Source organism: Emydura macquarii, unplaced genomic scaffold (assembly GCF_026122565.2).
Source record: "Emydura macquarii macquarii isolate MOO-44397 ecotype Brisbane River unplaced genomic scaffold, CSIRO-AGI_Emac_v2 contig_306, whole genome shotgun sequence".
Taxonomy (NCBI): domain Eukaryota; kingdom Metazoa; phylum Chordata; order Testudines; family Chelidae; genus Emydura; species Emydura macquarii.
The window spans coordinates 4,272,299-4,293,814 of NW_027130443.1; the positions used below are offsets into that span (position 1 = coordinate 4,272,299).

The 21,516-nt window shown below is 61.9% G+C and overlaps 1 protein-coding gene across 4 annotated transcripts; it reads left to right on the forward strand.

Annotated features, from left to right (window-relative positions):
* The first annotated feature begins 51 nt into the window (after positions 1-51).
* MFSD12 (major facilitator superfamily domain containing 12) lies at positions 52-20,355 on the forward strand. Of its 4 annotated transcripts, none has more exons than XR_010921580.1 (10): positions 52-465; positions 9,456-9,666; positions 11,855-11,978; positions 12,319-12,516; positions 12,941-13,033; positions 13,309-13,401; positions 15,002-15,172; positions 16,723-16,820; positions 17,160-17,340; positions 18,786-20,355. XR_010921580.1 is itself a non-coding variant. In XM_067557376.1 (10 exons), exons 1-10 carry the CDS (start codon positions 192-194, stop codon positions 18,872-18,874), a joined length of 1,482 nt encoding a protein of 493 aa, XP_067413477.1. In that variant the 5' UTR covers positions 52-191; the 3' UTR covers positions 18,875-20,076. The 4 variants fall into 4 exon arrangements, 2 of the variants coding, with proteins under 2 accessions (XP_067413477.1, XP_067413482.1); XR_010921582.1 differs by having other exon boundaries at positions 16,726-16,820; XM_067557376.1 differs by having other exon boundaries at positions 17,210-17,340; positions 18,786-20,076.
* The last annotated feature ends 1,161 nt before the right edge of the window (positions 20,356-21,516 follow it).

Here is a 21,516-nt window from a genome sequence, read left to right on the forward strand (position 1 = left end):
GCTCTCCCCATTGGCCCCGGCCGCCGGTAGAGCCAGCCCCGGGCCAGGGGGCCCCCGCGGTCCCTCCCCGTCCCCGGGGACCCTCCATGGCTGCGGCCGGGGCCGGGCAGTAAAACCCCTGCACCAGGGGTCCCCGGCCCAGGCCGCGCCGCTCGAAGGCCGCTGGGAGCTGTCCTGCGCCGAGCCCCGCCATGGCGGAGCCGCAGCCGGGGCCGCCGCTCTCCGGCCCGGCCCGGCTCAGCTACGCCCTGGGGCATTTCCTCAACGACCTGTGCGCCTCCATGTGGTTCACCTACCTGCTGCTCTACCTCCACGCCGTGCTGGGCTACAGCAGCCGCCACGCGGGGGCCCTGCTGCTCGTGGGCCAGGTGGCGGACGGGCTCTGCACGCCCCTGGTGGGCTACGAGTCGGACCGCTCGGCCGGCTGCGGCCGCTACGGCCGGAGGAAGTCCTGGCACCTCGTGGGTAAGCGGGGGGCTGCGGGGACCGGGGGGCTGGGATAAGGCGGCACCGGCTCTGGGAGCCCGTGAAAGCCTCCCCGGAGGCAGCCGGGGCTGGCTGGGAAAGACCGGGGCGCCCCTCTTCCCCTCCCCCCCCCCCAGATCGCAAAGCGCCTTGGGGAGCCCCCCCCCGCTTTGGTGCTGGAACTGGGGATGCCGCCTAGTTTCCCCTCATACACCGGGTTTACAGTTCGGTTCAATGGCTCTCGGTACCTCCCCCCCTAAAAACTGTTCCCGCTCCCCTGGGTTGGGGGGCCCCGTGCCCAGCCAGGCTGGCCGACCCTTGCCCTGGGGGAGCCGCTCTGGGCTGAGCCGAGCCAGCCAGGAAGGAAGGAAGGGGAAACGGGCGATGATTAGTTGAAGGCCGGTGTCTCTGCATTGCTCCCTCGGGCTGGCCTGGCCGACTCCAGTATTACAGCAGCTTCCTCCCCTGCTGTCTCCTCCCTTCCCTGGCCCCTGCTCCCTCTGCTGCCCAGCTCAGCCCTGCAGTGCACGGCTCAGCCCTCCCTCTGTGCTTCTCCCCCACCTCTGAGCATCACTCCCGTCCCAGGGCACAGGGCTTTGGGGACAGGACAAGCTCCCCGGGCCGCCCAGGCGGCTGGCCTTCCCTGCTGTGATGGGGAGTGCAAGGGCCTCTTCTCGGGGGGAACGACCCAAGGCCAAAAGGGACCCCTGTGACTATCTAATCTGATCTGTATAGCACAGGCCCTGGGACTGCTGCAGAATCATTCCACTAGAGTTCCAAAGCACCCCGGAAACTGGCCGGCACAATCTGTCAGCAGGGATGGATCACTCTCCCACCAGAGAAATGCAGCCACTTCTGGGGTGGAATGTGGCAGCTGTCGAGCAGAGGGCAGGGAAGCAATCTGTCTCCTTGGGACAGGGCACGATTAGCCATTGCAACAGCATGGGGCAGTGAAGGGCCTGATCCTGCAGACCTTTGCTCAAGGGAGTAGGGCTCATCTGCATAGGTAGCCTGGTGAAGCAGTTGGGAGTCTTGTTCAGTGAGAGGTTGATGGGTAATAATCCCTGCTGGGAGGTAGCAGGGGTGCCAGGGTTAATGATGTCTGGGCTAAACAAAGCTGCTGGCGTTTGTGTAGGAATAATTAGCAGTATGAGCTTGGTCTGAATTGTAACAGAATCTGTATCCTGGGGCTGACGCAGTCACTAGCCATGCCGGCGATGGTGTAGCATCTAGTGTAGGTGTGCCGTGCTGGGAAATTACTAGCATAAATAGCATCAGGCAAGCCCAGGGCTGCACTGGGGCAGCTACCCTGGTTCAAATGGCCCTGCTGCGAACGTGCCCTGCCTGGTGTGATGTGTCCGGCTCTGAACCTGGACACCAGTCTGCCACAGCTCCCAGCTGAGACTCAGACTTTTGTGTTTAACTCTGGGATTATGGGTTCAATCCCCAGTGCTGACCAATGTGACAATCTGCTCTTATCTAACCTTCTGCTGCACGGGGCCCTGGTGTCTTCTCCACTGGGGGTGCACGTCCACCCTTAAAACACTACAGCCACACAGCTGCAGCTCTTCAGTGTAGATGCTACCTATGTCGATGGAAGGGGTTCTCCTGTTTGGTGGAGGTAATCTACCTCCCCGAGAGGCGGTCGCCAGGTTGACGGAAGAATTCTTCTGTCGACCCAGCGCTGTCTACACCAGGGGTCAAGTCAGCATCGCTACATCTAGCGATGCTGATGCAAGTTCCTAGCGTAGACCAGCCCTCAGAGATGTGATTACTCAGGCTCCTGTGGAAGTTCAGTTAATGTGAAGAAATTGACATCTAGTATTTTTTGAGATGAAACACCCAAGGTGCTTCCTTCTGATAATGGTGAAGTAATAGTTCGAAAACAGCCCCTCTCCTGGTGGGCAGGCAGAATGCAGAAGCAGCTTCTGCCAGAGCTGCTGTGGAGAAGTGCTGAATTGAATCCTAGGGGCACCTCTGACTTCTCTATTTCTAGCTGCATTTCTGCAGGGTTGCACGGTACAGACAAGTCGATGTTTATGAACAGAAAGAGAGTCTGGCCCCAGAGCAATGGCTTGGCAGGAGATGTCCCACTGCAGTTCCTTTTGGGATGCTTGTCAGACTCAAACCTGACTGTCTCAAGGCACCTTCAAAGCTCCCAAGCAAAGGCATAGCCCTGTCTTACAGATGGGGAAACGTAGACGCACGGGGAGTAGAGATTCACCCCGGTGCTCCGGAGTCCATGGCAGAGCCAGAAATAGGTTCCAGGAGCCACGCTCCTCCTTTTCCAGCACTAGACTAATTTAAATGTAATGCTGTGGCTTGTTATAAACAGACGATTACAAAGAGCACTGTGATCAGGAGGGATTTGACACTACAGTTGCCCCTTCTGGTTCGTAAGTTGCCTGCTTTGTTCTCAGCTTGCCACCAGCCTGGGTGGGCTGGGGACGTGATCTGGGATAATGGCTTTCTGTAACATGCCCTGCTCAGTGGTGTAGAGGACACACGGCCCCTTGCCAGAGTGGGGCTGCAGATGGAAGCTAGTCTCTGCTGCTTGTCTCCTCTATTGTACTTCTGTCGCCCTCACACCCACAGCACGGCTATCCCCCCCTCCTATGGAGGGGGCACAGGGAGGCTGAGGGCCTGTCTACACTGCACACTGAGGCTGGGCTCTGACTCATGTTTGAGCCCGAGCCCCCCTTCCATCCACACAAATCAGTCTGACTCGGATCAGCAAGCGTCAGGACCTGGGTCCTGGGACCCTGCTGGTGGGGTGGACCAGAACCGAGTCCTGCTGATATTCAGGTCCAAGCCCTGTCCTTTTGCAGTGTGGACACAGCTCAAGCCGCAAACCCGAGCCAGAAGGTTTGTGCGGTGCACTGTGGCTGTGTTTAGCATGTCTGTGAGACCCTGCACCAGCAATGGGAAACCCAGGTTTACAATGCGGTGTGGACATCACCCTAGTGACGTCCCCAAGGTTACACAGGGAGCCTGTGGCAGAGAAAGGAATCAAGCCAAGGCTGCCTGAGTCCAAGCCTAGTCCACTCACCACTAGGCCACCCTTCCCCTTCTCACACCACAGCCACCAGATAGGAGAAGGGGCCTGGGAAGCCCAGGAGTCCCGCAGTGGCCACTTTCTCTCCATGCCCTGCCTGTCAAACAGCCTTTGCCAGCCAGTTCCAGGGCTGGCTGCCTAGGGCATGTCCTGCTCTCGCTCACGGCCACGTCTCATGCTGATCTCTGCCGCCCCACAGCGTTTGCAGCTCTCCTGAGACGCTGTGGCAGCTGCAGGTTGCCGGTCCCATAGAAACGTCCCTCAAGGACCGTCTGGGACTCGTGGGTCTTAGTGCGTCCTGTCTGGGCTGAAAGGCCACGGATACAGCCGCTGGGCACGAGTGATACCCGGGCAGGACTTCCTGGGCAGGGATGGTTCTTGTCCAGGGGAAGCAGTTGCTCTTCACCAGCAGGTCTCGGGGAGCTGTGTCAGGCTCGCCTCCCCCGATTCAGATGTGGTTGGAAGGACCTAATGTCTGCTGCACACTAACCCTCAGATACTTACTTCTTCTAGGGGTTCAGAGTTCTGTCTTTCTAGCAAGGCAGTGCGGTCCAGTGGGTAGTGCCCCAGACTGGGACTCGGGAGAGCTGGCTTTACTCCTGGTTCTGCCACTGACTTACTGGGTGATCTTGGGCAAGTCCCTTCCCTTCTCAGTGCCTCAGTTTCTCCTGCCACCCGTTTTGACTGTGAGCTCCTTTGTGCAGGGACTGCCTTCCTCTGTACTTGTGGGGCTGTGATCTGTGCTGGTGTCACCGTAGCACACCCAGCAATCCATCCTCTGATAACCAGGCCCTAGAGCCAGTGTAAAAGCTGGCCTCCCCCCACCCCCTCAGGCTCTGCTGTCCAACCCAAAGCCCAATGAGCCTACTGTGAGCACTCCTGTGAACTCAATGGGTTTTGGATCCGACCCTTGAAGAGGTGGCGGGAGGTAACAGCCCTACCAAATCTCCCTGGTGATAGTTGATGGAGAATTGGGCTGCTAATCATGTGAAACTCCCCTGACCCCTTCTTACACAACATCTGTCTACTAACATGGAGCAGAAATGGGGGCTGGGGGCTGGAGCCCTGTCATCTGGCTCCGAACTGCCCCAAAACTTGGTTTAGTTTTGAGCCCATCTCTAAGTTAAACCTTCAGCTGCAGACTGAGTGTCTGATGAAACCTGCTGAGATCCCTTTTATCTCCAGATGCCGGGAACCTCTTTCATGTGAGGTCTTGTGCCAAACTGTTCTTCACGTGAACCTGTCACGGGGACGTGTCGGGGAACAGCTCGTGGGTGCTGGTTTGAGCTGCAGGGGTCCATCAGGTGTCCCAGATGAAAAGCACAGCTTGTCCCTGGACCCTTTCATGCCATTGCATCTCTGTCTCAGCATTGGGGGCCCGTCCTGACCTGCCTTCAGACACACAACTCCCATTGATGTCCCCACTCGAGGGCCGTGTACGGCCCCAAGTCTTGGTCTTTGATTGCAGTTTTTTGATCCCCGGACTGGAATAAGGGAACTCTTTCAAGCCAGTGCAGATCTGATCATGTCCCAAGATTAGATCGTTTGATTCGGGCTGTGGTGAAAGGCTACTGTGCTGAAGGCTACTCCAAACCTTGTGGGTCCTGTCACGAGGCCAACCCCAAAAAGACAGATCGTTGTTCTCCAGGACGGACATCCTTGGCCCACAGGATGGAGCTGATCACAGATAGGTAAATGCATTGGGGACAGAGGCTGGTTTAGGCTAGGAAATCTGCCCATTGGTGATGACGATTGCCGGGAAAAACGTGTCCAGCCTGTGTCAGGATGCGGTGACTGAGCCCACTGTTGGCAACAAGTGACGTGTCTCAGGCAGACCAGGCCTCCAAGGACAAATCTAGTGCAGCACTGAATGGGGCCAGAATATTTGTTGCAAAAGACAAGTAATTTTTTTAATCCTCGCAAGAGGGTTCCTCTGCCAGTTGATGAGCTAGTTGCGGCTGGAAGTTCTGCCACACGGGGTGCTGGGGGGAAACCGGCGATGCTAGGGAGGAGAGGCGATCTTGTGCTTGAACTCGGACACGTGAGGTGTGGGTGGATTCCCCACCTCCGCCCACACTGAGTCACTTCATTCTCGCTGAGCCTTGGTTCCCCATTTTGCAGGTGGTGGTGGGGAAAGTCCCTTTGTCTTGGAGCTTGTGTATGTGAGAATTGAGCTGGATTAATTTAAAGGGAAATTAAACTGGTGCCAGCCCCAGAGTGGATGCTCTGATTCCAGCATAAGGTTAAATGAAAATATCCCGGAGTCGGCTGGGAACAGGTGTACGTCAAACTGAAGAGCGTTCGCACGGAAGTGTGCGTTGCTGTGAGGTAGGGTAGGTCACCACCGCAGCTGTAGTATAGACACATGCTACAGCAACAGGAGAGGTTGTCGTTGCTGCAATCACCACCCTCCCCCCCGTCCCCCTGCCCCCGTGCTGAAGGCGGGAGCTGGGTCGACACCAACGCTTAGGTCGTCTTAACTACATCTCTCGGGTGGAATTTTTCACACCCTTGAGCACCTTAGTTAGGTCGACCTATGTTTTAAGTATAGACCGAGTCTTAAGGGTTTGTCTACACATGGCATTAGTCAGGAATGGCTAATCTGCTTTATTCTTATCCTGCCTCAATCTGGATTAGTGTTCATGTGTAGACAAGCCCTGAATGGGTTTAGGTTTAGCCTAACAGGTGCCACTTTCCCGTTTAGAGAAGGCCTGAGGTTGTTGGCTCTGCAGGGTGGGGACTCGTACCGAGCCTCTGCAGCACCTGGCCTGACAGGGTCCTCATCTTGGTGAAGGCCTCTAGCCGTTACTGCAGTGCAGATAAACACCCGCCCAGAGAAACCAGGCTGTGGGCGGGGAGGCAGACAGGCCGAGGGCTGGGCTGCCCTGCGAGGTTAGGTTGGTTAACCCTGTCGCGCAGGGATGGGAACCATTTCACACCCTGTGCGATGCAATTAAGCCGACTTCAGCCGCATGCAGACACTGCCAGGAGGACAGAAGAATTCTAGCGTCGCGGGGAGCTGGGTTAACCACGGCGCCAGATGAACCTCTTCACTGTAGCATTTCTAGCAGAGTGGGAGATCTCTGCCTGATTCGCACTGCTCTGGCGTTCGAGGCTGGAGAGAGATTAGAAAAAGCTGTCTTGCTAGGAGTGGGGTCCCCAAACTGTGGGGCATGCTCTGTTGGAGGGCACAGAAGAACATTTTGGCGGGGGGGGGGGGATGGCAGGGCCCAGGCCAGCCCCTCGGGAAGGGGTGCGGAAAGGGAGCATCACCCAGCCCACTTTGTCCCCGGTCCAAATGAGTAGGAGAGAGCCGGGGTTTCCAGTTCGGACCAACTCCTCCCAGCTCTTCCTAGCCCATCGCAACGGCAGGGAAACGCCATCAGGCAGGAAGAATTAAAAACTGGACTTTCAGCCAAGACGCCAGGGCAGAGCCACGCTCAGCGCAGAAAAGCCCGCGCAAGCTGCGGTGCCCACAGACAATCAGGAGCCCTGATGTCCAGCCGTGGGGCTTTCGGCTGCACGCGCCTCTGCCTGCCAGGACCGGGGTTGGTTTCTGGAGCAGGGAAGGGGCAGCTCTGTGCACTTGAGCACGTGCGTCAGACAGCCGGCGACGCGTGAAGCGACAGGAAGCTGGAGGGCCGTTTTGGCTGCTTTTCTTTGTTCAAAGGAGGCTCTGACGCTTACGCCGATGGAGAGGCTGGGGACGAGGGGGGGGGACAGGAGCTGTGGAGATCATCTCCGGTTTCATTCTGACACCGCCTGGAACTTGGTTTCTGGCCTCGCTGTGCTTTTTAGGAAAGAAAAATCCCCACCTGGTTCAGAGAAGTAGAGAGAGCAGCGTGGCAGAACGGTGCCGCTGGCGCCCCGCGGGCGCTTGGGGGGGGCGATGTGCAGACTTAATGCTAGCTGAGTAGCTGGTGCAAGGTTCCCCTTCCTGCTGTGCCCTCCAGAGCCTCTGACGCTCAGATCTTGTGCCCCCGGCGAATGCCCCAGGGCCCGGCTTGTGCTGCCTTCTGTGGTTCTCAGCCTGGGAGTTGGATGGAGCCGAGGGGTGGAGGCTCTCCGCCTGCTCCAGCAGCTGACGGAAATGGCCCGTTAGCTGCCCTGTCCTGTCTCTCCTGGACAGCCCTTGCTTGCCTTTCACCCTCTCCTGGGAATGGGGCGTGTGGCCTTCACCCTGCCCTTGGTCCTCCCAGCGCTGGCTTCTTGCTGGTAGCAAGGCCGCTCTGGGGCGGGGGCCTACAGAGAGGCAAGGCGTGGGATGAGGGAGTTATACTGCACGGCCTGGAGGGGGGCTGGGTGGGGAGACCAGCCCCCAACTGACACCGGATGCTGAGGGGTCAGACCCCAAACCATGTGGGCTTTGCTTGCCAGGGGGAATAATCCGTTCAGTGGGTGACGTCTGTCTGTCAGCTGCAGCCCTCGGGGGGAACGTGGGCCGTGTGCGCAAGGTGCAGGCTGGGGAGAGGGGGGTCTGGGGTTCTCGTCCCGGCTCCGACACCCACTAGCTTCCTGGCCTTGGACTCTGCCTGGTTCCTGCTCTGTGAAGTGTGGGGCAGAGAGGCTGCGTCCGCTCCCTGTGACATGCTGGGAACAGGGCCCTGTGTCAGCTGGCGTCTGTCTGTCTGGCCCTCAGTCTGTCCCCAGAGAATTCTGGGGCTCAAATCTCTGGAATGGCAGAAAAATGTATTCCGGGGGGGGGGCGGGGGGGAGGAAACCCCCGGCTCTGCTGTCCGCTCACCCCCGCCCTCGCCCCTACATCTGTTCAGCTGTCGCATCTTGCTAGAAATGGCAAAGCCCGGTGGGATCCGGAGGGCAGCCGGCCAAGCTGCCACGGAATAACAAATGGGCCGCGTCTCTGGCGACACTCAGGTGACCTAAGCACCGACTTCGTATCACGGCTGCTAGGTGACCCATCGGTTCCTCGCCGAGCGCAGCCCCCCTGGCGTGACCCAGGGGGCTGGGATAACGGAGCTTGTACCAGTGCGGCTTGCTTGGGTCAACACCCTTCTCCCAGCAGAGCTGCAGCCGCGCTAGGGGTTGGGTTGGTTTCTAAACTGCTGTGACAGGACAGGCTCTTACGGACCCTTTTCCCTTCCCCGATGGCTGGTTCTGCTGGGATCTGAGACTCCAGCTGGCCCCAGCAGCACTGGGAGGGCCAAACGCCGCTATAGGGTTACCCAGGGGGACGAGGATGGGGCCCAGACTGCAGCGGCATTGGGGCCGGAGGAGAATCTGGGGCTGGCTGCTCCATCCCGGAAACCTCCCTCCTTGGAAGTGAGCAGGCGGCTGCCTCTGGCTGAGAGCTGCGTAAGGGGGGGGGGCCTTGTGCCCGTCCACGTCTGACCGTACCTGCCCCCAAGGAGCATGGTCTAGTGTTCGGATCAGGGACTGTCTGACTCTGGGACTGGGCACCCGCCGGCGCGGGACTGGCCAGCGTCGCTGGCTGCTGCTTTCAGCTGCCATGTGTCAGTGACCGAAGCGAGGAGCTTGGCTCCTGCATGCCTGTAATTGAAGCTGCCATGTGTCAGTGACCGAAGCGAGGAGCTTGGCTCCTGCATGCCTGTAATTGCTGTCGCTGCCCCGCGTAGCCCGAGGAGGCAGGGTGGGTGTCCGCGAGCCAGCCTGTCCGAAGACGTGAGCCCCCCCCGAGTACGTTGGGGAAGCCCTGGGGAGAGGGACTCGCCGGATGACCGTTGATAAGGTGCTTTCTGGCCCCGAGCAGAGGGTTGCAGGGTTAGATTGAAGATGCAGCAGCTTCGGGAAGGTGAGAGGGGTTTGCTCTGCAGGCCAGGGAGCGGACAGAGGTGCTGGCCCGTAGCACAGCTCCTGCTTTCAGACGCTGTGACGCGACGTCGGCCCTGCCGGGCTCTGTGCTGCCCTTATGATGCCCAAGAAGCTCCACGTTAACTCCTGTCTCTTGCCTCCCCAGGGACCGTCTGCGTCCTGCTGTCCTTCCCCTTCATATTCAACCCCTGCCTGGGCTGCACGGAGGCCACGCCCCAGTGGGCCGCGCTCATCTACTTCATCCCCTTCATAGTCATCTTCCAGTTCGGCTGGGCGGCCACCCAGATCTCCCACCTGTCGCTCATCCCGGAGCTGGTGACCAGCGACCACGAGAAAGTGGAGCTGACTGCGTTCAGGTGAGGGGCGGCGCGCCCTGTAACCAGCCCCGGGCGCCGGCGGGCTTTGAACTCCTGCCGTGAAAGGAGCGGCTCCCTCAGCTGGGAACCAGTAGTGGGTTGTTCTCCCCACTCGAGGGGCAGGCAGTCACCCGCGCTGAGACGGTGCAAGGCGCCCTCCAAGGCGAGCACGGCTAATGGCCCCCTCCGGTGCCAGCGTGGCTCAGATAGCGTCGGGGGGGGGGAGAGTTCAAATCCCGCGCCTGAGCGTTAGATGCGCCAGAGCAGATGGCAGCACCCCCCCCGCCCCCCCACCCCTCCGTGATGCTGACACGCCCTGTGATGCTGCGCTGGGCCCAGCTCTCGATCTGGGCAGGGACGAGCCCGCGGAGATGGGGTGGGGGGGGCCCTGCCGAGTCGCTGGACCCCCCTGGGCTGAGAGCTGCTTCACACACCCCACCGGGGTGGGCCGGCGCTCCCCGACCCCTTCAGAGTTCCCTTACCAGCCTGGCCCGGCTTCTTCCCAGCCATGGCGGCTGCCCGTGCCCAGTCCCCTCTGGGGCCGAGAGGGTTAATTCACCCCACAGGGCCCGGAGCAGCCGGCCAGAGGGGCCGGTCCCGAGTCCCGGCCTGTCAATCGTTCTCCAAATCGCTCCCCCCTTGGGCTGCAATGCCGGTATCCTGCCCGCCTCTCTGCCCCATGGCCCCAACCCACAGCCTCGCTGGGGCTCTTCTCCTTGGCCTCCCCGGCGCTGCCCGAGCTCTGTGCCCCCCGCGAGCTGCCTGCTCTGAGCTGGGGGGCAGCCCCACTCCGTGGGCACGATGACCGGCGTCGGGGAGCGCTTGGGTTCTGCCCCCTCCCTGTCCTGCCTGCAGCAGCTCTGGGAGCTGGGGGGTGTGACGGGCGCCCCAGCCGCTCCATTAATACACCGGGGTTGGGAGCTGCAGACTGGTGATGCCCTCCCCCACACCCCGATCCTGTCCCCGGTTCAGCGTCCCAGGATCGGTGCCCTCTGGCAGCTGGGGAGAGCTGCATGAGTCGGCCCGCCAGGCGGGGGGGGCCAGTCTGCTCCGCCTTCCCTCCAGGGCCTCTGCTCCCAGCAAGCCCCCCAGCCTGGATCGGCCACACGGGCCTGTGCAAACCCCTATCTGGAGGGCGTGAGCAGCGACAGGGGCATGTAACCCCTGCGATGTGTGGAGGGGTGGGGGTGATGGGTGGCGGTCCTGGTTAGAGGGGCTGGCGGAGGATCTGAGCTGCCCAGGAACGTGGGGGTGAGTGGGTCTGGGGTCCTGGTTCTGATTCGAATGGGTTGAATCCAGGGGGCGGGGGGGGGGTTTCCCAGATGGGACTGTGGACTTCCTCCAGGGAGCTGTGGGTGTGGGGAGCCCTGCCTCCGGTCGCTGTTGTCACCGGAGTGGGGGGAACCAGCCCCGTGGCTTCGCAGGCAGACGGTTCTGGGCCCCCTGCAGCCTGCGCGGGCCTGCGTCAGAAGACAGAGAAGCGTCTCTTATCAGCGCCGGGCGGGCTCGGTTATCTGCCCTCCCCCCTGGGTCTGCGCCCGGCAGATAACTCTCCAGAGGAAGGATGTGGGGCCTGCACCGGAGCCGTGGGAGGTAACGCTGTGTCTGTGAGATGGCGGCTCCCTGCCAGTCCGTCTGCCCTGTAATGGCCGTGCAGCCCCAACGGCTCCCTGCCGCGGGAGCGACCCTGGGGTCACCTGTTAAACCACGAGCACCAGGGTGATGGGCGGGGGCTGGAGGGTCCCATGGGGCGGAGGGGAGATGGGGCTGGGCTGTGGTGGATCTGAAGGGGATGTGGACCCTGTGGGTCTTGCTAGCTCCCAGCGTGCTCTGTCCGGTGTGGCCCTGGCGTCTCTAAGTCCCAGGAGACCAGGGGCCTCTGCCTGGCCTGTCCAGGGCTTCTGTTCTCCTGCAGCGTCATCCCAACTGCACAGGCCAGTCTGGCTCTGCGTTGTGTGTCTGTGCAAATTCACCCCGCGGGTGTGTACACACCCAGCTGCTCTCCCCCATCACGAGGCCGGGCGTGTGCAGCGGGCGTGCAGGGCGCTAGCTGTGGAATATGGGGGAGCGTGGCCGGCTCAGGCACAGATCTCAGTTTGCACCAACGGGCGGTGTTTTCCCCTCCCTCTATCACGCATACCAGGCTGGGAGCATCCCCCCCGGTGACTCTCTGCGTCCTCCCCCCCAGGTATGCCTTCACGGTCGTGGCCAACATCACCGTGTACGGCGTGGCCTGGCTGCTCCTGCACTTCCAGCTCGGGGACTCGGGGCCACCGGAGCACCTGGGCAAATCCGACATCCATGTCTTCCGGGTGAGCACGGCGGGGCCGGGCCCGGGGCAGCACAGCTGTGATTTTGGGGGGGGGAGTTGGCTGGAGACCCATGGGAGGCTTGGGGGACCCTTGTGTGTTGCACATGCCTGTGTGTGTTCTGGACAGGAGGGAGTTAAATGAGGGGGCTGCAGCAGTGTAGCTGGGAGGCAGGATAGGCCTTATGGGGCAGTTATGGGGCCGTCTCCCTCCCCTCCCCCCCCATGCCTCTGAACTGCTGGGCGGGGGCAGAAGAGCATTAACCCCTGCCCAGTGCCCGTCTGCCTCCCCCGGCTTCCCGAGGATTGTGCTGAGTCTCTTTCCTGTCTCGTCCCATCCCCAGAACCTGGCCCTCATCGTGGTGGGGGTGGGCGCCGTGTTCTCGCTCCTGTTCCACCTGGGCACCCGGGAGCGGCGCCACCCCCAGGCCAGGCTGCCCGAGCCCGAGGAGCACACGCCGCTACTGCAGAGGGGGCAGAAAAGCCCCCCCCGCCCACTGCTGCTGTGGAAACACTGGCTGCGGGAACCCGCCTTCTACCAGGTACGGGGAGTGCCCGGTGCGGGGAGCTGGGGCCGGGGTGTGGCGGCGGGGGGGGGACCCTTTCAGAAGCCAGGCCTTGCTGCTGGCAATCCTGGCGCCTGGATCTCTATCCACAGGACAGGTACGGCCCAGGCGGCAGCAGGGCAATTGCCCGGTTCCCCCAGCCGTCTGCCCTCTCTGACCCCTGCCTGGGCAGTGCCCCGCTTGGGCCGGGAGGGGAGTCCTGCGTCCAGGCCCGTTCCGGCAGGGCGTGGGCTCCCTGGTCGTGCTGGTGGCTTTCGCCCCCGGCTTCTGTGGCTCCCGCACTCTGTCACTGCAGTGTCCTGTATCTGCCCCAGGCGGGCGGAGGATCGGTGTCCCCCCAGCACCCCGCACGCAGCTGTGCTGGCGGGGCCTGGCAGGTGTCGTGTCTCTCCCGCCCCAGGTGGCGATGCTGTACATGGCCACCCGGCTGATCGTCAACCTGTCCCAGGCCTACATCGCCATGTACCTGACCAACTCGCTGATGCTTCCCAAGGTGCGTGAGCCGCGCGGGGCGCCGGGGGGGGGGGGTCGGACGTGCCCAGCATTGGGCGTGCTGTAGGTGGGTCGGCTTCACGCCGAGCACTGACTCGACCAGGACCTCCCTGCCACGCCCTAGGGGGTGTCGCTGGAGTGGGGTCATGAGTGGGGAACTCCTGTGTCGCAGGTGGAAGGCAGAGTGGGGCAGGGGGTCCCAGCAGTGGCAGGGGGGAGGGAAACCCTTGGGTCGTCCGTGAGCCAAGTACTCAGCTCTGTCTCGCTCCGCCCCAGAAATTCATCGCCACCATCCCCCTGGTGATGTACATCAGCGGCTTCCTCTCCTCCTTCCTCATGAAGCCAGTCAACAAGTGGATCGGCCGGAACGTGAGTAGCCGGGGGAAGAAGGGGGACTGCGTCCAGCTCTAACCGCGCGTGTCCAGCCCTGCGGGGAGACGCCCATTGGCAGGACTGACCAGTGTGCCTGGGAGGTGCCCTGAACAAAGAGCGCCCCTGGGGGTGGCGGTGACATGCCCAGGGTACAGTCCAGACCAGTGAGCAGCTGCCAGCCCGGCCCTCTAACCTGGGGTGCCCTTTACACTGCTTTGCTGCTGTCGCTTCCACTCTGGCCGGCTCCCAGGCAGCCTCCCCGCTACGTCTGTGTGCGTGCTAGCCAGCCAGCCGCCCCTTGGCTCTCCCCAGCCGTGGTTATACTGCAGGGTGACCCCAACAGGCTCCCAGGCGTAGCGTTTCCCCAGCGAAGCGTGTCTTGTACGGCCGGGCAATGCAAGCTGCTATAAAGTCTGTCGTTTTATGAATAGAAATGATATTGCAGCACTTGTCACCCCAACCGGAGTTTCCCAGACACTTCAGTCCGAGCGCCCGGGATTAGCTAACGCAACACGGGAGCTTCACAAACTACAGAGAGCTGCAGTGAGCGCAAGGCCTGGGGCATGAAAGTGGGGATGGTCACAAGTGACAGGAAGAGAAAACACAGCTGGGGCCTCACTTCCAAACCAGGTTAAATGCAGAGCGACGTTTCTCTCTCCGCACGCTTGCGGGCCAAACTCCTTAGGTCAGGAGCCGCTCGGTGGCTGCTTCCTTTGGTAGTGACTTGAGAAGCAGAGAGTGGGGGGAGGGGACCTTAGTGGGCGTGTCCCTCAGTTTTATAGCGTCACCCCCCCCCCGAGAAAAGATTTCCAGCTGATGGTTCCTGCGCTGCTGCTTCGAGTGCTTGCTTGTGTCCATTCCATTGTAGGTGCGCGCGCCCATGCATGGTTACCGGGATATTTCCCCCCTTAGCAGTCCCCATAGGGCCACCCTCGGCGCCCCCAGGAGTCCCGCACGCATGCCCCGGTATGAACCTCTCTGAACTTTCCTCCACCTCTGCCATGCACCTGGCACTGGCCCACAGCCCCCAGCTACTCCAGGCCTGGCCTCCACCCCTCTCCCCCCAGCTCCGCTGGATCCTGACCCCTAGGAGGGAGCAGGAGGGTGAAGACAGGTGGCTCTCCGGCCTGCTTTTGTCAACCTCCAGCAAAGGCGCTTCCGCGGCCTCCCAGGGCGGCCTGGTCCACCGTCCTACTGCTCTTACAGTTCGAGGGTTTGTCCTGAGATTTCATCTAAATCTGCTCTGCTGCAGTGTGAACCCCTCGCCTCGTCCTGCCCTCTGTGCCAGGGGAGAGCAGCGTCTCTCCGGCTTTTCTATGGCTGCCTTTCAAGTGTTTGAAGGGCGTTATCACGTCCCCCTCCATCTCCTCTTTTCCGTACTGAACATACCCCGTTCCTCCAGCCTTCACCCGTACGGCTTGCATCCCGCCCCTTTGATCATCTTTGTCGCTCGCCTCTGGATCCTTCCCAGTTTCTCCGCCGCCTTTCTATACGTGATCCTATGCGCTGCAGCTCTGCGGAGTCCTGGCTTAATGAGTGTCTCTCCTCCCCCCCGCCCCTTCTCTCACTGCTCTTCGCCCTGCCGTCTCCGGAGCAGCTGACCTACTTCGTGGGGTTACTCATCATCCTGGCCTTCGCCTCCTGGGTAGCCCTGGACAGCCAGATCAAAGCCGAAGTTTACGGAGCAGCCGTGCTGCTCGGGGCTGGCTCAGCCACCATCTTGATCACATCCCTCTCCATGACGGCCGATCTCATTGGGACCAACACGGTACGTTCCCGTGGGGCGAGTGATGGGACAGGCTCAGCCGCTGCCCAACTAGTGCCCTGTGGGGAGAGCAGAGAACATGACCCCCCCACCTTTGCTGGGCCCTGCGGGGAAAGGCTAATTGGGGCTGCCCTGACCAGCTGGGACAGGCTCTCTGATGCCCTCAGGAGCGTATGGCAAGGGTCACTGAACAGGGCTGCCTTCCAAAGGGCAGTTCAGCCCGGTATGGTCCAGCAGAGGCGCTCCAGGCTCTCTGGATTTAGTGCCTCCTGGGTTTGCTGGGCAGTCAGCCTTCCTGGGCTCCTGAAGTGGCTTTACAGAGAGCATCAGTCTGTGCGGAATGGGGCGCTGGCCCTGGTACTGGATGGGTAGGGCCCTATCAATTTCACAGCCGTGACAAACATGTCTCGGACTGTGAAATAAGCCCTTACCCATGAAATCTGATCTCCCCTGCTGCTGCTGCTGCTGCTGGGAGGGCCACCTGTGTCCCCCCTTGGATGGGACCCTGGGGAGCTCCTACACATCCCGCCTTGCAGTCAGAAGCGAGTCACAGCCAGCGGGGGAGTCAGAAGGGTTTGTCAGTTCCCAGGATCACTGTAACAGTGTAGACAGACGTTGTTAGCAGATTAATTAGAAGTTACAGCAGCGACCAGCTAGGGAGCCTCAGAGCCATTCTCAGGCCCTGCTCCCGAGCCCCCTTACAGGGGACTGGCCCTTCCCGCCAGCCACCCCCAGCTGGAGGCTCTTCACAGCTAGTCCCAGTTGGGTTGGGTAGGGACAGGAATTGCTCTTCTCCTGCATGACCGCTCTCAGAGGGGAGGTCGGACCCACCTCCAGAGGCAGCGCCAGAGCCCCAGAGCCTCCTGCAGCTGGGGGGAGGTACCTGGAGGTGGGTCTGATCTCCCCTACTCCCCCCGCCCAAGAGTGGCCATGCAGGAGCAGGACAAATCCTGTCCCTCCCCAGCCCAGCCGGGACTAGCCGTTAGGTGCCCCAGACTGGGGCCCTCCCAGCGGCGCAAGGGAGATCAGATTTCACAGGAAAGGGCTTATCCCTGGCACCAGTTTCACCACTGTGAAAAATGTAAGGCCCCATATATATGGGGGAGATCAGACCCACCTCCACCTCCGGCAGCCTCCTCTGGTGCCGGAAGCTCTGCGGTGGCTGAAGGCAGCGCAAAAGTGAAGGTGGCAATCCAGTGACCTCCTCTACGCCCCCCCTCTTGGGCCAGGACACAGTTACAGCACCGTGAAATTGACTGATATTCAAACCCTTTGGCCGTGAAATTGACCAGCATGGAGGGTGAATTGGGTAGGCCCCACAGGGAGGGGAGTAACTTCTGCTGCAGTAAGGAGTTTGTCCACAAGGGGGCAGGAGGCTCCCTGGTTCTGCACGTGGCTGAGCCTGGCTGTGCCCGCCCTGAGCCAGGTGTGAGGACTGGGGGGGTCCCAGCGTGGGGCTGAGGGACGTGCCAGACGAGGCAGAGCCCCTGGGTGGGTTAAGGCGGGTCGAGCCCTGGGCTGCGGAAGGAGGCTGATGCTGTTCATTTCCCCAGCAGCACAGCGGAGCCTTCGTCTATGGGGCCATGAGCTTCACAGACAAAGTGGCCAACGGGGTGGCGGTGATGGCCATCCAGAACCTGCACCCCTGCCCGTAAGTGTCGTGGCCGGGCGGGGATGCTGGCCTGGGACTGCTGAAGGAGACCCCAGGGGCAGGCACCTCTGTCCCCCTCTGGGCAGCAAGGCAGTCACCCAGTCCGGAGTCTCTAACGGCCCCTGGGTCATCAGCGGGGGGAGAACCTCAGACCTTCCGAGCTCCAGAGTGACTGCCCTAGCTGTCAGCTGTAGTAGGCCATTCTCCTCCCTCTGCCAGCCAGCTCTGGTTGCTCTGTGCCATCCCCAGAGCCAGCTCGTGCCCCCTCTCTGCTCCCCTGGGGGCAGCTGCGGTGCCCGGCTCTGATCCCAGACGTCTGTGGCGCTTTCCTCTCTCCAGCGTGTGCCGGGGACCCTGCCGGAGCCTCACTCGTCCCGTTTTGTCTTCAGGACCCAGCTCTGCTGCCCTGGCTGCGCTGAGTTCTACCACTGGGTGATGGTGGTCGTCACCGGGGGGGTCGCTGTGGTCGCCACCGTGTGTCTGTGCTGCATTATGATCTGGCCGATCCGGGTCCGATTCCGTGAGTACCGCGGCCTGGGAGGGGGGGGGACCCGCAGAGGGCTGGCTGCAGAGCAGGAGCGGCCGTGAAATCCCTGCACGGGAGGGGCTGCTTTCTGAGTGGGGGGCTTCTGGCTTCAGATCCTCCTGGCGCTGGGGGCTGCTCTCCGCTAGCCCGGTCCCAGCAGGCCGTGCTGTAACAAGGCTGGCTATGGGAAAGCTCACAGCAATTCTAGTCCCTGCCTCTCCCACCAGGAGGTACGGGAGGGGGGGTCATGAGAGGCATTTAAACAAGCCAGAAAGCTAGATAAGCCTTTGTCCCCATCTCTAGTTCTTGCACCTGCAGTTTCCTGGCATTCTCCATCGCAGGTGGCTAGCCATTCTCCTGCTCCTTGGTCCCAGCCCCAGGGCACCCGGGCTGTACTCACGGGGTGACTTACACAGAACCGCCCGGGGGGGGGGGAGGGGGTGAAAGGAAGAGGGCTTAACTGAGCCACTGCTGAGCTGGGTGGCCAGGCCTGTTCGCAGACGCTTCCCCCACCCCACCGCACCGGTTCGCTGCCCAAGGGAAAGCCTCTGCAGTGCCATGGAGCCAGTTGGCCTGGGGGCTCTAGTGTAACTATGGGGCGCTGGATTTTGGGGGGGGGGGCGGGCCTGTGGCTCCTTAGCTGCGCGGCCCCTGCTCCTCCTGTTCTGTAAGGTCTGGTTTACACTACAAACCTGTGTCGGGTGTGAACATCCACCCCCTGCACAGTGTAGTTCTACCCACCTAGCCCCCATGTGGACAGCGCTCTGGCGACGGGAGAGCTGCTGCCGCTTCTCGGGGGAGGGGGGGAATTAACCATGCTGATGGGAAAGTGCAGATGTGCCCTTGTTTGCGCTCATGTGACGCTGGTGCCCGTTGGCCTAGGTCTCGTGGCAGGCAGTGCGGCCTAGTGGTCAGAGCACGGGGGCTGGGCGCCAGATGGCCGCGCGCAGGGCGGGACAGCCCGGTTCGCGTGTAGCTGGCCTCTCCTGGGTGCCCTCCAGCAGGGCTGGCAGCTGCGAGCTGAGACCTTTCCCAGCTGCCGAAGGGATTTGCGCACCCAGCCGCCCTTGGGTCGAGCGGGGAATGAGGGCACAAATCCCGTAACGGTGGGAACGCTGCGGGCCCAGAGTGCCCCCCGCTCCGCCAGGAGGGCTGCTAGGGCAGGACGTCAGCGTGGCTCTGGGGAAAACAGCTGCCCGTTACTCATCCCCCCTCCCCATGGAGCTGGCGTTAGCCCCTGGGCACCGCGGGTGCAGATGTACGCAAGTCTGAGCGTGGGGCCGTGGGCTGGCAGGCTGGGGTCCCATCAGTCGGCTGCAAAGTGCTTTTCTGGCCCCTGTCGTGCCTGGAGGGGGGCACCTCTGGGCCGGCGAGTCTTGGGGACCCCAGTTGCCTGTTAACCTAAAGGCCGATTTGCTGCTCCTCTCTCTGTGCTGCAGACGACATCTCGGTCCTGCCGCTGGCTGGGGCCGCGCCAGGCAAGCCTCCGAGCTTGGAGGAGAGGAGCCGAAGCAGCACGGTCAACTGAGCCGGGCCCTCGCCCTTTGAACCAGGACTGCGCCAGTTGCACTTTACACCTGGGATGCTCTGAAGGAAGGGACCCGACGCCGGGACCCAGGACGGGTCCAGGGCTGAGGTCGTGGAGCAGGTGGGGCCTGTTCCTCTGCATCTCCCTCTTGCCACTTTGCACAGACTTTCCTTCCCCCGTCACTGTGTAACGTTGCTGTCGGGGTGGGGGGATTCCCCATGTCTTTGCACATGTCCAATCCTAGGACTTGCCGGGTGCCGGCATGAATTGGATCTGCCCCATGCACTGTGGGAAGGGGGCACGAACGAAAACTCCTGCGTTTTAACACGTGTTTTGCAATCTCGGTGTCTGTGGAAATAACACTTTTTAAGGAGAACAATCCTGAGTAAAGAGACGATGTTTGAACGACAGCGGCGCGGTGTCGGGGGGTTTCCAGTCTGCGTCACACCTGGCTGCTCTCCTGCCAATGCTGGATTTCCTAGCTGGGCGGGAGGAGGGGAACTGTCCTTCCTTCACCCCTTAGAAATCCTGCCTTCCACCGACCCCCTGCTTCATTGGCCTCTGATCAGCGGAGCTGTGAGAATTGGGGTTTTAAAGCCCCAGCTCCTGGAATCAGGTGACTGATGGGAATCTTGGCTTTGATCATTTTTTGAGCAAGTTTCTAGCCCTTGTGGCTGCAGAGAAGCCGAAACTGTTCAGGCGTCGCCCCCAGCAGGGGAAGAATCCAAACCCATGTGACGTTACTTGGGCTAAAAATCAAGACTTTTAAAGCTCTGGATTTTGAGGCACCTGGCCTGAGGGCTTTGGGTTTTTTTGGTTTTAAACACCGGGGCCCCTGGCACCAGCTTGGCCATGGCCTCCTCTGCCCCACCCCCATCCCAGGGCAGAAGAGGCAGCTCCCCATGGGCAGGGTTTGTCACTCCTTTGCCCCCTTCTCTGACGGCTCCCCTCCTGCCTGGGCAGCTGCTCTTTGGCTTTGTCTCCCCTGGGCTGGGATCTCCCGAGGCTCCCCTGAGGTTTTGAGCAGTGGGCAGAACCAGCCGTGCTGCTCCCGTCCTCACTCCCCAGGTAGGGGCTGGGGTGGCCCGCGGGAGCCCAGTATTGCCCCTGCCAGCGGGGGCGTCGGGGGGAGGGTGGAAGCTGGTAGTTGCTGCTCTGAGCCCGGAAGCTGGAACCTGGCCTCGTGTGTTGGTCGGGGCTCGTCGTCCGCCCCCTGGGGCTGCGTGTGTTCTGCTCTTTCCACCCGTCCCCGATGCTCTGCCCTGTCTCACTCTTCTCCATGCTGCCCCGGGGGCTCTGAGCTTCCACCCGCCACGTCCTCCCCTCTGTTTTCAAGGGGCGAAGTGGCAGCGGCCCGGAGCCGTGGCTCTAAACTAGCCCGCGGAGCCCAGCCAGGCTCGGTAAAGAGAGTGCGGAGAAAAACCTCAGCAGCGAGTCCCAGCCCGGCGCCCTCATGGCACAGCTGGGCTCGGCTCCCTGTGGCCGGGAAGGGGACCCGCCCTCACCGGCTGCCTGGCTCCTCTGGCGCTGGTCCCGGGCCCATCTTCAGGCTGCAGCACGGCTGGGGCCTGCACCCCCCTAGTCTCTGCCTGGATTGAAAGACCCTGTCCCAGGCCCCCTCCGTCTGCAACAACCCCCGCAGCAGCTGCCTCGGGCTCAGCACGGCACCCGGGGGGCCGAGGCCTGACTCTCTCCTCCCCGTGCCTCTTGCGAGCTGGGCTGAGAGAACGAGGGCTGGGACTGGCGGCTGCCCAGTGTGGGCCTGTCCGGGAGCTGATAAGCACCCCCGGAGGTCAGCGCTACCCTCCCAGAGCTCTGGCGGGGGCGGAGGGGCTGGACTCTGGAAGGAGGGGAGCAGAGCTGCTGCCTGGTGCCTGCAACACCCCTTCTCCTGCCTGCTGAGGGCTGCTGCGCGGGGGGTAAGGTGGGCTAGTGGGGGGCTGGGCTCTCCCTGGGGACTGCAGCAGCCAGTCACTGGCCCCTGGAAGCCTCTCCAGGGAATGGGGCTGTGGTGAAACTCAGGTCCTGCAGCCCTAGGAGCTCCCAGCAGGAGGCGCTGCAGGGGCTAGAGTGGGGTTGCCAGGAGCTCCCCCCCCCCATGCCCAGCAGGGGGAGCTCTGGGGGTTGGGGCAGGAGCCCCAGCTCCCCCACTCTGCAAATCGGCTCAGCGCCCCTGACCTCCAACAGAGGCTGCAGGGAGCGGCAGTGGCAGAGACGGGCTCAATCTTTGCTGGGTTTTCCTCGCCCCGTTTGTGTGTGTTTGGCTTGTTCTTGGGGGATTGGAGGTTCACACAACAGGAAGGGTGATGCCACCGCCAGCCCCCGCCTCTATTCCCCAAAAAGGCCAGCCAGTGCCATCTTCACAGCAGCTAAAAGCCTGCCAAATGGGCAGGGGGGAGTACCTGACAAACCCACTACAGCGAAACGAAAGGGGAAGAAAGGCTCACGTCCAGATGCAAACCTGGCTTAGCGCTGCAGGGCCGAGGCTGCCCTGATTTTAGCTCTTGTCCTGCATGTGGAAGAGCAGGGGATTGGCGCTGGCTGACGGCAGCTGTTACCGTGGGACCGGGCAGGCTGGCGGCTCCGCACGTGATCCCCGAGCCCCGTTTGCCCGTTGAGGGGTGGGCAGCGGCAGGCTCACG

Coding starts and splice junctions, on each gene's coding strand:
- MFSD12 (XM_067557376.1), top strand. CDS start 192: ATGGCGGAGCCGCAGCCGGGGCCGCCGCTCTCCGGCCCGGCCCGGCTC. Junction 16,821..17,209: donor CAGAACCTGCACCCCTGCCC/GTAAGTGTCGTG, acceptor TTTTGTCTTCAG/GACCCAGCTCTGCTGCCCTG. Junction 17,341..18,785: donor GCCGATCCGGGTCCGATTCC/GTGAGTACCGCG, acceptor TCTGTGCTGCAG/ACGACATCTCGGTCCTGCCG.